This window comes from Drosophila bipectinata, chromosome 2L (assembly GCF_030179905.1).
Source record: "Drosophila bipectinata strain 14024-0381.07 chromosome 2L, DbipHiC1v2, whole genome shotgun sequence".
Lineage (NCBI taxonomy): Eukaryota > Metazoa > Arthropoda > Insecta > Diptera > Drosophilidae > Drosophila > Drosophila bipectinata.
Window position 1 is genome coordinate 11,746,212 of NC_091736.1, and position 11,080 is coordinate 11,757,291.

The 11,080-nt window shown below is 39.4% G+C and overlaps 2 protein-coding genes across 7 annotated transcripts in view; one reads left to right on the top strand and one right to left on the bottom strand.

Moving 5' to 3' along the window:
• LOC108124991 (male-specific sperm protein Mst84Dd-like) overlaps nt 1-11,080 on the bottom strand; it is a 31,256-nt gene that overhangs the window by 8,609 nt on the left and 11,567 nt on the right. The gene's annotated exons all lie outside the window — the stretch shown is intronic.
• Nucleotides 202-9,237, top strand: nrv2 (nervana 2). 4 transcript variants are annotated; one of them, XM_070277030.1, is made up of 8 exons: nt 202-379; nt 882-1,141; nt 2,473-2,922; nt 7,488-7,628; nt 7,694-7,813; nt 7,872-8,164; nt 8,224-8,392; nt 8,453-9,237. In XM_070277030.1, exons 3-8 carry the CDS (start codon nt 2,778-2,780, stop codon nt 8,554-8,556), a joined length of 972 nt encoding a protein of 323 aa, XP_070133131.1. In that variant the 5' UTR covers nt 202-379; nt 882-1,141; nt 2,473-2,777; the 3' UTR covers nt 8,557-9,237. The 4 variants fall into 4 exon arrangements, with proteins under 4 accessions (XP_070133131.1, XP_070133132.1, XP_017099183.2 ...); XM_070277031.1 differs by lacking the exons at nt 202-379; nt 882-1,141 and adding an exon at nt 1,256-1,505; XM_017243694.3 differs by lacking the exons at nt 202-379; nt 882-1,141 and adding an exon at nt 1,613-1,800.

Here is an 11,080-nt window from a genome sequence, read left to right on the forward strand (position 1 = left end):
TGGCAATGTCTTGAGAAAAGTTAATAAATTTTTAGTTTATATGTATTTATAAATATGTGTTTTGTGAAAATATTAAGAAATTTATCACCATTTAACGAATTGCATTTCAATAAAGTTTCTTAAAATTTATAAAAGTTTAATGAGCTTTCGACTTTTCTGTCATTACTAATAGTAAGGTCGTTACACAAACATTACAGTATACATTTTAGAACACACGCATTCATAGTGAAACGGGAAATTTGAAATGGAGACAAAAAAAGTAGTCATAATTTTCGCAGTAATTATCGCAGTTCTTCTACTCATTGATATCGCACTGGTGGTGGTTTGCATTCTCTTCAGAGATTTCCGTTACGAAAAAAAGACAAAGGCGATGAAACCGGTAAGACAATAAAACTAACATCACAGCCTATTGGCGGAACATTTTTCCCTTCCGGTTTCCAAGTTTCCGGTTTCTTTACCAGCCATTAAAATTGGGTTTAGTTTGGTAGCACTGCTGCTGGGCAGCACGGAAAACAGTGTATGCAACTATCGCATTTTGTACATGCTACATCTACCCACCGCCAGACGGCGCTACCAAAAAGTGAGCCCATAAAGGTGCTGCCAAGCTACAAGAAATAGGTTGTGGCGCTAAATTCAAATTAAATATATAAATAATTATTCAGTTTGCTATATCATATATTAAAAGATTTCTTAATTTTTCTCATTATTATGTATATGATTCTATAGCTTTTTCAGTAGGCGTGAGTTTTATTGTAATTTAAAATTTGTTCAAACATAAATTATTTTAATGTAGTATCTATCACACTCATAACTCTTTAAATTTTTTGTCCAAAAAAAATACATTATATTGACAAAAATTTCGACATCCCTCTCCCACTAAGGCCCCACTGATTATTGGAGGAAAAACTACTTAGAAAAGTCAAGATGGAGACGAAAATGGTTATAATAATCATCGCTGTTGTATTGATACTCTTCCTTCTCACTCTGGACATAGTATTTATTGCCTACATTATTGATAATCCTTACACTAAGAAGAGAACTACAACGACACCTCCACCTGAGCCAACGGAGGATGACACAACGACCGCTGCGGATTCTGGTACTACACCACCCCCAGCAGAGGGGGCCCCCCCGTAAATCGGTAAGGTCGTCCTTTTTACGGATCATGCATCCTTTGAAATAACTATCAAATTTTACACAAATCTGACAAACCATGCTCTATAAAATTCAGTCAGTCTATAACTTCTGAAGCCACGTAACACAGCTTGTTTTAAATTTTAAATCGTAACTCGTATTAAGTGTATTCGAAATGGAGCAGGGAAAGTTACTTATGATTTTCACCATAGTGATTTTGGTACTCTTCTTCATAATGATGGCGGTCTTCTACGTGTTCCTGAAGGTCGATAATCCCACCACTGGTGGCTGGATAAACACCCGCTGGGGGGGCTATGGAATAAGAAATGTACAAGGACGAGCGGCGCCACAACCAGAATGGGCCAGATAGGGTAAGGTCCTAACCCAGTGGAAAAGTGTCATCGCAGTCAGCCGAGATCCAAATTTCACTTCTGACATGTCAGAATCTCATACGAAATAGTTTAGTATTCTATAAGTAGTTTCTGTAAAATCATCGTCTCGTTACATTTTAAAATATTTAAATCCACATAATGGTCGAACAAACTACTCTCATTACCCTATTTGTGGTTATAATCGTGGTATTGGTGATATTCATGCTGGTGCTGATTCCGATGGCGTTCTTCAGGGGTCACAAAATGAACAAGTGGAGAAAGACTCTCACCTAGGGTAAGGCCCATCATGAATGAACTACTATTCTGTGCACCTGGTATCGCGGTACATATTCGCTCGCCGGACGCAGTGGCAGCAATTAATTAATACAGCAAGTGTAGCCGGAATTCAGTGGGCGTTCAACAGGAAATAATCCATTGACGGTGAATGATAGTCGCTTGCCGTGACCTCTAACCTCCAAGAAGGGAGAGCTGGATACCTGTCGGGAGTCGCGAATGCCTGGCCCAGCTCAGCTTGGCACGACGCCTGCCCCCATCTGAGGTGCAACGTTGGAAGACCGCCAGACAGAACTGCAGGCGGAATAAAGTGCGCTCAGTGCCAAGGGAAACCATATTTCATCTGGCAATTAGTGGAATGATCGTCGCTACGCTTAATTTTTGTGTGCTTGGATTTGTCAGGCAGCCACTAGAGGCATGATTAGTACCCGCAATCTAGGCTTCAATTAAATGGAAATTGTGTCACGCGCCGCGACTCGGGCTGCCTCGCCGCCTAGCTGCCTCGAGAGTACCACTGAAGATGTTTAGGATGTCATCCCGTTTTCATATTACCGCCATGTTGTAACAGCGTCACTTTAGCAGCGCGTATTTCCGCACACATGCACAAAATATTTGATTAAGCCTGACTCTTGCGTATATTTTATGCTTTTTTTTATGATGGCTTTTTTTTTAGACCCCCGGTCTGGCGTTGGATGGGCTTTCTTTACACATTCGGATCAGTGTCGTGCAACGCACAGCGGTGTCAACTTGTCGTCCAGCGCAAATTTTTAGTGTCAGAACGTACCGTCCCATCGAAGGCTCCACCACACAAAGCATCGTTGACCCCAAACCATATCACGGATTACAACACATAACAACCCCAACTAGACACAATAGCTGGAGCTCATAAAGTGCGGAATAAAGAATCGATCCTGCCCACGGCAATACCAGAAGTCCGTTGCACTGCGAAGACAACAGCTGCCGAGGCGAGAGGGAAGAATGCCGACCATTACGGAGGACTGCATAGATGGATTCCAGCAGTACTATGCCAGGCCACCAGAGAGACCCAAGAAGAAGTCCCTCAAACAGATGATATACGACTCCGAGGATAACTCTTACTTTGGCCGTTCCATCGAAAGCTGGGGTAAGTCATTCTTCGGTTACGTAAACGCCTCGGCCTCACATCCAGGCCCCCATCCAGATCTCCAGGTCTTAATACCCAAGCCCGACCTTAATCAACCGAATCTTTTGTCGTCGCATTAGAGCTCACAGCAAATGCAGATTATAGTGGATGTGGGTGGATGTATCCATTTACCGGCCTCCCACCGAGACTGGCTTTATTGCCCGTCCAATGGCGGTACCGCTTCGCAGGCCCCTCCACTAAATTTGCGATTCCGTGTGCTCGTCAAGCAGCCACTTGCTCAATTATGCCATTATGCAATCGGTCAGTGGTGTACCCAAAAACGGTCTCCAGAACCGTCTCTGATTTCTAGGGAAGGTCGTTCACTATTCCTGAGGGATAGTAGTATAATTATAGAAGGGGCAGGTTTTCAGGACCTTGAGGATATATGGTCATGTGGGTAGAAACTAAGATTTAGAAATGGATTAAAATTTTTGAATTTTAGGTTCAGACCTTCGCTCCAGGATGGGGTTGAAGTATTTGCTTAATTTTACGATACTAGACCAATAATGGATGTGGTGTTGGCTAACCTAGAATTAGCCTTTTCAATTTTTACATTTATAATAAAAAATTTCCATAAATATTGAGAGACTCTAGGGGAAAATGAAAAATTACGTATTATCATTCAAATAATAATTTGGCGCCTGGCCAGAGTTTTCGTGCAATTGAATGTCAGTGTTTTTATTTTTACCCACACGAATCAGTGTCTGGTCTTGTTCACTTGCCAGCTCTCTCCAATTATTAATGAAAATATTATTTGTAAGAGCATCATTTTATTTATTCCTATATTCTGTAAACTAGAACAACCTGACGTCATAATTTTAATAAAATAATCACGTCTAAAAGCACGTAGATTAGTTCTATATTCGTTATACATATCCTTTTTTAAGTAAAGGAATGTGTCTTTTAGTTTTATTTATCTTTTAAAATTGAAGACTTTCTGATAAGGTTTTAACTATTTTAAAAGATTTATTGAAAAAGTTGTAAGTTTTCATTTTTTAACATTACTTGTTAGATAAATTTCATTTAGATGTAAGAATAATTATGTAAATTGGTTCCTATCTATCATACACATACCCCACATGGCCCAACCTACTTAGGATTTTATGGATAAAAGTAATCTAGATTTGAGGCGAGATGGGGAATTGTTATACTTTTTTTGGACAGCACAGTCTGAAGCATTAGTTTGAAATTTTTTGTATAAAATAACGCTATTAGTTTAAGCTTAAATTATTCCATTAAAGATATAAAGAAAGATGTTATTTTATAAATATTTATTAGTAAGTTTTGACATTCGGCCAAGTAAATCTTCCCCTCGTTCGAGATGGAAAGTTACTTAATACACAAAAATAGTTAAATAGTTAAGTATTAAACTTTTTTTTTTGAAGTACTTTTGTATTTCTTCGTCCTTTGTATTTCTTCCCTTTCTGTATGAAATCCTTTTAGAAGTTCCTAACTAAACAAAGCAAAGCTATTCGTAGTAAAAACTCAAAAATCGATAAATTTTTGCCAAGCTGAACCAAATACATCTATGTATGTAGGTCTGTTGTGAAGTCCTTTAAGCACGCATATTTTATTGAACGGAGTTTTCTGGGAAGAGAGCACAACTCTCCGGCACAAACCCACCCCCCGAAGTCTGAGCATAGCAGCTGAGCTTGGCCTACTTCCCTATTATCCTGTGGCCGGATTCGAAAACCAGTTTTCTGTATGTACAGTAAGGATTGCCTATCAGCACTGGCGGGTGGTTTATTTCTCGCAGTGTGCCCATGAGTCGGGTCTGACGTAGAAGAGGGCCTCGGGAAATTCGCACTAAATGTGCAACAATCGCCTAATTAAACCGAGTGCAGGGAGCAGCGTTTCCACGCTAATTACGGCGCAACCCAATCTCGGTCCAGAAGCAGCCCAGCCCAACCCCAGACCCAAGCCCCAAACCCCAAACCCCAAGATTAATTCCACTCGGTATTGAAATGCCGCTAAAAGCCGTTTACACTCAAAACAAACTCGGTCCGGCCGAGAGCGGAGAGTGGCTTGGCCTGGACGTCGGGGAGAGAGAGCACGTTTTGTTGAAGCGACTGAAACCACTCAGCCAAAATGACTCAAGCCAAGTCAGCCAAGACTGGGGCTGGTGTATCTACAGAGTTTAGATTCTGGTTTCATTCCGAAATTTGTTTTGAGCGCCGCGCAAACGTGCCACGGACGAACCGTGGTTATAACGGGGAGCGTAGTCCAACCAAAAAGTCAACTAGCCAGGCTCGACCTGCTCGCTTTTGTGGTTAGTTCAGTGAAGTTCAATCCGCATTTTTCCGCTAAAAGCAATAACAGAAAACGCCCAAGTGAAGTTCATAAAAGTTGGCCAACTATCTGTCACGCCCGAAACTCACGCACACCCCCATAGCCATAGCTCCAAATTCATACAAGAAAGTGTATTTCTTAGCTTGAATCTTGAAGAAACGCTAGCTTCTACAATAAGGTGTGGTTGTTTGTATGTGGCCCAAGCGCTAAGAGCACCAGCCAGCGTCAGCTAAGAGATACAGATACAGATACACCACACAGATACAGTTGCGTTTGTGTGTGTGTGCAGAGGTGTGCGTGAGCGCATAGCGTAGTTTGTTGTGATGTGGTGGTTTCAGTGCAAAACTAGAGGAAATGCAGGCAGAAGCCAAAGTATAAATAAAGAACCGATACACCGGGTCAAAGCCAAAGCCAAAGTGGCATTGAAAGCACCACACATTACGGGCCGTGGCAGACAGGACAGAAACAAGTGTGCCCCTAGCCCCTCTCACCACCTCCCTCACTCGTCACTCTCACTCCTTTCGCTCGGTCGACTCACCAGTTGCAGGTAGTAAAGTATCTGACGGATGCACCTACAGTGCTGACTGGCCCGACTTCCGCCAGGAGAGCCGAAAAAGGCGCCAAATTTTCCGTTAGGCCAGAAGGGTAGTAACCGGGTCGAGCGGAAAGAGAGGCGGTGGCGAGAGAGTGAGATTGTAAGGTGGAGGGGAGGTCGCCCAGGACACAAAGGACTCTTGAGTGAGAAACTGTGCTAAAAAGTGGCAAAGAACGCGCTATATTTTGTGTACATCTGTGTGTGTTTGCCCATCGAAATGGGCCAAGTGTCGAGAGTGTCTCAAAACAACCCAAATCTTGTTTCGTTTCCTGCAGATAGGATATTTTTTTGAAAAAGTAACTGAAAGTTAACATGTCGAAGCCAGCACCGATATCTCCGTCCTTTACGGACGATGATCTGCACAGCTTACGCAAGCCCAAGCCCTTCAATTTCAGAAAATTTTTATATAACACCGAGGATGGCACGGTTATGGGCAGAGATCGAGCATCATGGGGTAAGTTTATTGCCGTGTTTTTGTGTAACTTTTGTCAAGAAATAAATCATCATTTTTTTAAGGGTTGTAGACTAGAAATTGTATCTGTCACGAGACGTAAAATACATTTCTAATAGCAGGGCGCCGTTGCCTATTAGAGGGCTTGAAGTGCCAAGTGTTGCACTTACTTTTAGAAAAAAAATGTTTAAAAAAAAGTCTTAAAAAACTTCTAATGGAAAGCTGGCAAGCAAATTAACAACTGCCTGTAAAGATACTCGGAAACGAGCACAAATTGGGATGGGGAAGTGTGGCATGCCATCTAATCTTCCGGTCTCATATGGTTTCCAATTACCAACCCAGTCCCAATAGCTAGTCTGTTAGCTGCAACTTTTTCAATCGGTTTGATGGAAAGTCTCAATATTGGCATTTAAAAATTTCTTGGCAAGTCCAAGGCCTTGGCTAAATATAGTCTGAGAGTGAAATGCAATTATGCTGAAATGGTCGTTGCGAAAATTGAAAATAAACACAGAAATGGAAATGCACAGACGTAGAATGCAGACAAATGGTGGCAGACATTTGTCGGCGACTGTGCCCCTCAAATACGATATACTTTTTCAAGGTTTAAGGAAGAACAGACATTATTCCAATTGGAAGAAATTTATTTGCATAACCTATGGATTATCTTTGGATATCTCTTAATTGTCTTGGGCTATGTCTTGAGTTGAGGTTATATCAGTAGGGCTTTGCCCCAAAAGGGGTATCTGTGTGCGAGAGTATCTTAAGAGTGATCAGCATTCGATGGACTCTTGAGCGTAACCCACTCAAAACACGATTCTCTTGAACAGCATTTAAGAGTGCCCACATCGGAAATGTATATAGACTTGTATTAATGTTCGACCGATGATTCAGGCGGCGTCAGAGTGATGTCTACTCCGAACTTGAGAACTATTAGCTCGACTTGAGATTGTTTCCAATTTGTTTATAAAGGCCAATTGTGCCGGGTGCGTCGTCAGCTCAGACAGCTCTCGCAGCTCCTACTGCCCCATTGGGATGTCAATTAATTATCGGGTTAACCCGTCTTTGACCGCCAACCCGCTACAAGTACTTAATTCAATCAGCGCAATTGAGAGGGCTGGTGGTCGCTGTTGGGGATTTTTCTTATCGAATTATTCATTAATAACAGACTTACCCATCCATTTTCTGCTGTAGCCAAAATCGGAATCTTCTATGTGGCGTTCTATGGAGTCCTTGCTGCCCTGGTGGCCATTTGCATGTGGGCATTCTTCCAAACGCTCGATCCTCGCATTCCAAAATGGACACTGGACCGCTCACTGATCGGCACAAACCCTGGTGAGTTAAAACATAATCAATTGGCAAGTCCAGACTCTAATCAAGTTTTTTTTTTATGATCTTAGGCCTGGGCTTCCGCCCACTACCGCCAGTTGATAACGTGGAAAGCACTCTGATTTGGTACAAAGGAACCCAACACGAGAACTACAAGCACTGGACGGATTCCCTAAATGATTTCCTTGCCGGTAAGTAGATCTACAAAAGTATAGACATTCCCAGAACTAAGCCACCCATTCCTTACAGTCTACAAAGTACCTGGACTGACTCCTGGACGTGGTCAGAACATCTACAACTGCGACTACAACCAACCGCCGCCACAGGGTCAGGTGTGCGATGTGGACATCAAGTCCTGGGCACCCTGCACCAGGGAAAACAACTACAGCTACCACAAGAGCGCACCCTGCATTTTCTTGAAGCTTAACAAAATCTACGGTTGGATTCCGGAGTATTACAATAATTCCCGGGACTTGCCGGAATCTATGCCGCAGAGCTTGAAAACTTATATTTCCGAGGTTGAAAAATCCGAACCCATCAAGGTGATAACAAAATTATTAATGTCCCCGGTAATGTGACTAATTTTGTATTAAATTTCCAGCTAAATACTATCTGGGTGTCTTGTGAGGGTGAAAACCCTGCTGACCAAGAAAACATTGGTGCCATCAATTACCTGCCCATCAGAGGCTTTCCCGGCTACTTCTATCCGTATCAGAATTCTGAGGGCTACTTGAGCCCCCTGGTAGCGGTTCACTTCCAGCGTCCCAAACGTAAGAGCTCTTAAAATCAAGAATATTAATATTTTAATTAAACTTTATCTTTCCAAACAGGTGGCATTATCATTAACGTTGAATGCAAGGCTTGGGCTCGTAACATCATTCATGATCGCAAGGACAGGATCGGTTCCGTGCACTATGAGCTCCTTATTGATTAATTATTTTAACTACCTTTTAAAATAATGTAGACCAGAATCTCCGATGAAAAATATCACGGATCAGAACAAAAGGATGTGAAATTTCATATAAAGACAATCCTATGTGAGAAGCAAGTCACCACCGTTTAACAAATTTTTAGTTATCCCGAAATTCGAAATTTTATAAATTTTAATATGTTGAGAGATGTATTTTCAATACGCCATTTCAAAATTTTTTAGATTGTAATATCTTGAGATGTATTTAGAATATTTGATACAAAAACAAACAACAATTAGTAAAGGTACTGCCTGAAATATATATAAAATTTTTAATAACAATCCATTTTTATGCACTTTATAATGAAGTTTCACGTTAGTATATACAGCTTGACACCAAGACACCACTGTTTTGGTGAAATCAAATAAATTAAAAATAAATAAATAATGAAAATAAGCAGCTAGGAATCTCATTTAGCTTTGTTCGAAAACGAATGCCACAAATTTACAATCAAATCTAAACTGCCACTTCAAAATAATCGACATAAAATTTAGATATTACAATTTTTATCAAATTGTTAAAAAAATGGTATTTTGAATCTCCTATATAACTAACCAAAACAGACCAATTTTGTCAACCATATAGAATCTTTACATAGTTAGCTTCAGTCTATCTCTACCAATAAAGTATAAACATCACAATGACCACCAATTTTTGATTAGTGAAAAAAGGCATAAAGATTTTTCAATAAAAATAAAACGAAAACAATTGAAATGTAATTAAATTTAAGGATTGGTTGTGCTTTGCATAATCGAAATAAACTATAAAGTCAAAAAACTTTTGTTTTTATGAAGTATCTTGTAAAGTTTAACTGGACTAGATGGACTATCTCATCTTGTCCATCGCTGGCTTTAGTTATCTTGTCGCTATACGAAATTGTTTTGGATTTACGTAAACGTAATTGGGTCTCTCTGGTGATAAGATAGGAGTATCATATTAAAGGCACACTTTGAGGAATCGATAATGAAACGAAATCACTGAAATCTCTGCCGTCACCTGCCACTGCTGGTCAGTACCTTGGCATGGGGCTGATAAACTTAAAGCCAGATTGATATTTTGCGTATGCCCATCTATATATTTGTGTTTTCATGAGTGTATCAGTATATATATCATTTTTGTCTGAATTCTCATTTATTGAGAACTTATCGGCCCAAGGCGAAAAGTCGGCCAATTGCGTCATTGGAACCCATTAACAAAATGCTGCTGTTTGCTTTATGATATATTGTTTATTTTTAAATTTTAATGCGATAGGTTTATTCTTCCAGTTGTGATAATTAGAACTCGATGCACTGACACGTCTTCTCAGGTTTAATTTTATTTTTTTATACTCCAAAGGGCTCTTATCATAAATTTTGGTGACCTAGTGAGGTTATTGGCTTTAAATTTACTGTTTTTTATGATCGTATTTTGACGTCTGATCTAGTAGATACGTACTATATATGCACTTTTTATCTGACAAATGCTTACAATGTAGACATGTCTAATTAAGAGCTAATTAGCTGAATGACAAACTACGGATGCAGTGTAGCACAGTGGTTGCATTTTCCAAAAGGGAAGGCAATGAATGTATATTAATATACCTTAGTAAAATATATTTTGGATTCCATTTAACATCTATTAAAAAACGGTAAGATGAAGCTTTTTAAATATCGAAATATTTATTAAATAACTCTTGCTTCCTTTCAATTTGTATCTTGTGGATATAATCCAAATATAAACACTGTGCTTTAAATATAAAAAACAATACTTGAAATCCGTTGCTAAGTGGAAAATCAAAACATATAGCCAATAAGGAAGCACTCTGAACTGGATAAATCTAAAATCTCTGGAATCAGTTCTGACCAGATATACCAGTTTGAAGATACTCATTGTAGATTGTGTAATTAGATTTTCTTAATTTGGAGTTCAAATAAATCAGTGCTTTGAACTGAACAAGGCAGCCTCTTTGATAGAGAGTACTTTTCACATTTTGACACTACATCATAATAATTATTTATTTTTTTCAGACCTTTGTGCTATTGAAGTGAAGTGAAGATAATTGAAGACTTTTTTACAATGAAGATATCCACATAAGGCAGTCAGTAGCTGTCAAGTGTAATTTAATCAACTTATGATGATTGCAAGTGATGCAAATGTTGGACCATATCCCTGAATCCCAGCCTCCATGTAATAAAAATCTACAGAAAGAATCGGAAAATTGGCATGGAGTTCTTGAAGTTGTGGAGGGAGATAAGCTGAATGTGGGAGGAAATGCTCGTTTATGGGAATTAATCATTTTAAACATCGTACCATATAAAGGTTCACTTGAAAAAACTATAACTTAGTTCCATATAATTTTATATAAATAATTTAATTTTTTCAAACAAAAACATTTATTTTAATAAGAGTATAATATTGTTTTATCATCATAAGATAATTTGTAATAAAATATAAACAAGTTTTAATTATACTTGTGTAGGTTAAGCATTATGCGGTTAGAGACAACCA